At 48.0% G+C, this 4,553-nt stretch overlaps 2 protein-coding genes across 2 annotated transcripts in view; both read right to left on the minus strand.

Annotated features, from left to right (window-relative positions):
• The window catches only part of KLHL33 (kelch like family member 33), a 4,543-nt gene extending 3,723 nt beyond the window's left edge, over positions 1–820 (minus strand). Inside the window, exon 1 of the mRNA XM_026865185.1 lies at positions 780–820. The gene's annotated coding sequence lies outside the window, so the exon portion shown is untranslated. The remainder of the gene's footprint in view (positions 1–779) is intronic.
• A 109-nt stretch (positions 821–929) lies between these two features.
• The window catches only part of NDUFA11 (NADH:ubiquinone oxidoreductase subunit A11), a 4,348-nt gene continuing 724 nt past the window's right edge, over positions 930–4,553 (minus strand). The window contains exons 2-3 of the mRNA XM_026865139.1: positions 2,000–2,258; positions 930–1,134 (exon numbers count right to left, since the gene is read on the minus strand). Coding sequence (XP_026720940.1) covers positions 1,022–1,134; positions 2,000–2,258 — 372 coding nt within the window. The 3' untranslated portion in view covers positions 930–1,021. The remainder of the gene's footprint in view (positions 1,135–1,999; positions 2,259–4,553) is intronic.

Here is a 4,553-nt window from a genome sequence, read left to right on the forward strand (position 1 = left end):
TTTTTTTTTTTTTTGGCTCATCAATATGATGAGCTTTCATGTCCGAAACCACATTCAGTGTCTCACATCCCCAATGTCCCGTCCCCGTCCCCTCACATTCCCACATGCCCGGCTGAATTCTGTCCCCGGTGATTCCACACCCTCTCCAAGGCCCCTTTCCAGCACTTCATCTACCCCAGCTGAGTTTTTCCTTCTATCTAGAATTTCCCTTTCTGCAACTTGGGCTTATTTCCCGTCCTTTACTGTGCACACGAGCCTGCCCTTTCCATGACCAGTAAGTTGTGAAAAACTGGTACCAGATCAGCCCTCGATGTTCTTTTCCCCAGGCTGGATGATGGATTCTCCTCACCTCTCTCCATGCATCCCGTGGCTCAACCCTCCGCACCTGCTCAGTGGCTTTGCTGGACACACTTCACTCCACACACAGAAAATTCAGCCAGCCCCAGCCCTGAGCAACCTGCTCCAGCTCGGAGCAGGAAGATCTCCAGGGGTCCCTTCAGCTATTCCCCAATTCTGGCCCTCAAACTGTGGGCTCTAGACTTCCCTCAATGTTTCCCCAGGCTCCTGAACACCTTGTTCTGGGCAATTTATAGCTCCTTCCCCCATCCCAACTTCCCGATCCTCAGCCTAGAGCCAAGCGCCTCCTCAGAAGTTTTGACTCCAAGCCCTGACTGATGGTCTCAGTGCGCTGCAATCCCAACCCTTGCCAAGAAATCCTGCAGGGCCCACTGGAAATTACAAGACCAACCATAAGACCAGACTGAAAACAGTCACTGTACCCCTCAAGCTTGCGTGTGCGGTGCAGACACAGAGGCAGAGTGACGTGCATGGAAATCTCAGCAGCAGATGAAGCTTCCACTCCATCAGCTTTCACCTTTTTTGCACCTTGGCCCCAACACTGTAAAGAGCCGAACGACATCAAAAATTCCGTGACAGCTGCTGATTTGACAGTCTCTTTATTACACAAAGTCTTATTACATACAGCATTCGAAAGACAGCTCGCAGGGAAGGAAAGCTCCAGTTACAGCTTGGGAGGCCCCGTCAGCCTCCAGCCCTCCTTGTTACCTATCTTGAAGAGAGCGGCAGTAATTCCAAACCCCAAACACGCAGTGGTACCAGTCATGTAACTGTGAACTGCAAAAAAAACACATCAAACCACAGAAGATCTATTAGGGCACAGGCACTATCCAGCAGATCTCAACAGACTCTGCAAATTTTCCATGAGCTATTCGCAGTCCCTTGACTATCAGCAACGTTGTTTGCCAAGAGAAATCGGAAGTTACTTTTTTTTTTTTTAAAAAATTTTCTCACGCTTTTAGCTTGCAACTCAAAATATCTATTTCTATAATCCACTACCCCATCTCCTTACAGAGGGAATCTTAAATTTCTTATTTCAGTGACAAAACCAACAATCACTGCTTCAAACTCTCATCAGCTCAGCAACTAGGAAAAGTAAAAATAAATTCTATTTCACCACAATGACAACTTAAATAAATCCCTCACATCTTTAACACTGAGTCTGAATGCCTACAGAAAACAGCTGTATAAATATCTGCAGGAGCTAATCCAGCCTGGCAAGATGCCACAGGAACAACAGCAGCAAGATACAGCTTGTCCCTCAGAGTGCATGAAGAACTCACAAGGCAGATGCTAGATTGTACTTTCCCTGTAAAATAAATCGCATTTGTTGCCAAGAAAACACGGATTTCCACAACTATGTTCTTCACACCCTGCAATTTTAAGTCATAACCGGCAGCACTGGGTGAGCTCTTGTTTCCATTCTGTAAATCAGTTTGATGTTTTCTCTGGTGTCCTCCTGTAGCTGTATTTATTTGAGCAGCCCTGTACCAATGAAACTGGCACGAAATGGAATTCAGATCTTGAGATGAATCTTTACCAAATAAGCCTGATATCAAGATTATTTTACATTCTTCCCTAACAGAAAGATTCTCAGGAAACAGAGAGGGCTCATTTCATTACAGGCATTATCCACATTTACCTCTTGCACCCAAGACGGCTCCCGTTGCGCAGCCTCCTATGAAATAGTCCAAGGGACTGTCTGGTTCCTCTCTGATTTGGGCACTGAGGCACGTAGTTACTCCAAACACAGCTCCTAGTGTAGCTGTAAACAAGAGGTAAAAAACCAACACCCCCCTCAAGGAACTGAGAATTACACACAAAGCACATTTTTGAGACACGCAGTGCTGTACAAGAGTTCCTCTGAGAGGAGGGGAAAATGAAGCAAGACCTGCTTTCGGCTACCCAGGGGCGTCATGTCCTTGCCACTACGGTGAGTCTCAGCATTATCCAAGTCCCGCCCAGTGCCTCCTGCGGTCCAGCAGCGCAGCCCTCCCCGTGCCACCGCGGTCCTGCAGGGGCCACCGCAGCCCTGAGGTGGGTGCCCAGGCGCCCCGCGCCAGCGCCCAGCTTGGTCGCAGTAAGAGCCCTTCCAAATGAGGCAAGGGGCAGCCCCCCAACAGCCAGGGGGAAGGAGAGGAGGAGGTTTCTCTGTAGCACGTTGCCCCGGGGTGTAGGAGCCAGCAGAGTTCTGTTTGGGCTCTGCACTGAAACTCTGCTCACAAGTCCCCGCGGCTCCAGCCCCACGGGGAATCAGGCAGAGAAATTCAGATGGCTCTGCCCTCCTTAAGGTCAGTTTGTCCCTGGCATTTTACTCCTCTGCCTGCCTGGGGCTTGCAAAGACTTCTGGATAGTAGAAAAATGGATTGAGTTTGTAAATTTTTTATAAACTGATTTTGAAATTGAATTAACAATTCTGAATCAAACTAAAAAACTACAAAAGAGCATTGTCTTGTCCACTGAGTTACATACCTCATCCCTAAATCTATGTAACTGCAAACTTTGGCAAATAACTGTGTCAAGCAGACACAAAAATTAAATTAAAAAAATAATTTTTGTTTTTAATACAGGTTCTTGATCATGAATATGAATCTGGCTACCAGGCACCATCTGCAGATTTCAATTCATCTTTCTTGGGAACAGCAAAAGCGTCCAGGATAAAAATTTTCAATCTCTATGGTAAATTAGTAAATCACAAGCTCATGTTACAAACCTCTGCATTTTTTCAGCAGAAAGTGCAATTATGCTGATCCTACAATCAGCTGAGAAGAGCAAACCCACAGACCAAGGACAGTATTTCAGCTTCCCATCTTTCTCTGCTTTGGACCAAGGGGTCTGTAGGTAAAACACACAGCTTGAGACCACGAGGTCTGGGCCCTTCACAGTGGGCAGGATAAGCCCTTCCTCAGCTGTGAGAAATGGTAAGAAGATTTAATATGCTGTCTTAGGACTATGGGATTTATTGAAATTGTAACTGGTTACATTATCCAGACCATTATAACGACTTTCTATGGCTCAACTTGTTACAGGAGAGTCCAGGTCCTGGTTTAGAGTTGAACAATTCAAAAATGCAGATCTGAACTGCTGGTGAACCTGCTTCCAGTTCAGAGCACTAATGCATGGGGAGAAAGAAGTGACAAAACCCACTAAATTAGACTGAAAACAAGATGAGTTTGGTGAGAAAACTCCACACTTGCCAAGGGGCTGGGGGAGCTTCAGCCTTGCGGATCAGCACCTGCATCTGGAACAGGCTCCTCAGTTCCCTGCTTGTCTCTTCGCTGTCCCCTTTCTCTTGCAAAACAAAGGCAATTCGGGAAAACTAGCTGGTTTCTTCCTGGCTATACAGCATGATGGGAAACGTTGCATTTGCTCTTCAGCAACTGATTTATTAAGTGCAAAGCCTAAATATATGAAGCAAAAAAGTAAGTTTCGACTTCTGTCCATAAACTAGCTGGTTTGCCAGTAGTGAAAAGCTGTACCTTTCACTCTAGACTGTAAAAAATGCATTACCTGCACTTCCCATAAGGAACGTGTCTTTACATAAAGATCACGGGAGGCAGAGGCCGCCTCAGCCTGAGCTGACACGGCTGTTGTTCTGCTCAAGCATTAATCCAGGCGTTTCTTCTGCCATCACCCATATGTGGTATTGTGTTATCCAGAAAAAAATATTATGCATGTGTGAATAATCACAGAATCAACTAGGTTGGAAAGGACCTTGCAGCTCCTCCAGCCCCACCATGACCCCCACCCTGACCGTTCCCAGCTCCCCCAGACCCCTCAGCGCTGGCTCAGCCCGACTCTTCAACCCCCCCAGGGATCCCGGGGACTCCCCCCTGCCCTGGGCAGCCCATTCCAACGCCCCACAGCCCCTTCTGCACAGAAATCCTTCCTCAGAGCCAGCCTGACCCTGCCCTGGGCAGCTGGAGGCCATTCCCTCGGGGCCTGGCGCTGGGGCCTTGGCTCCAGAGACTCATCCCCCCTCTCTGCCCCCTCCTGGCAGGGAGTTGCTGAGGGCCGGGAGGTCTCCCCTCAGCCTCCTCTTCTATACCCTCCATTGTGATGTGACACGTAATGGGTGCCGTGTTAGAGAAAACACAGCAGAAGGAAACACCAACTGTAAAGCTTCGCACTTCACCCAAGCCGTTCCGGCACTCCAACCACGGCGGAGCGCAGAGCTGGGGCTGTCTCTTATACAC

This window comes from Athene cunicularia, assembly GCF_003259725.1.
Source record: "Athene cunicularia isolate RWA chromosome 28 unlocalized genomic scaffold, athCun1 chr28_part2, whole genome shotgun sequence".
Classification (NCBI taxonomy): domain Eukaryota; kingdom Metazoa; phylum Chordata; class Aves; order Strigiformes; family Strigidae; genus Athene; species Athene cunicularia.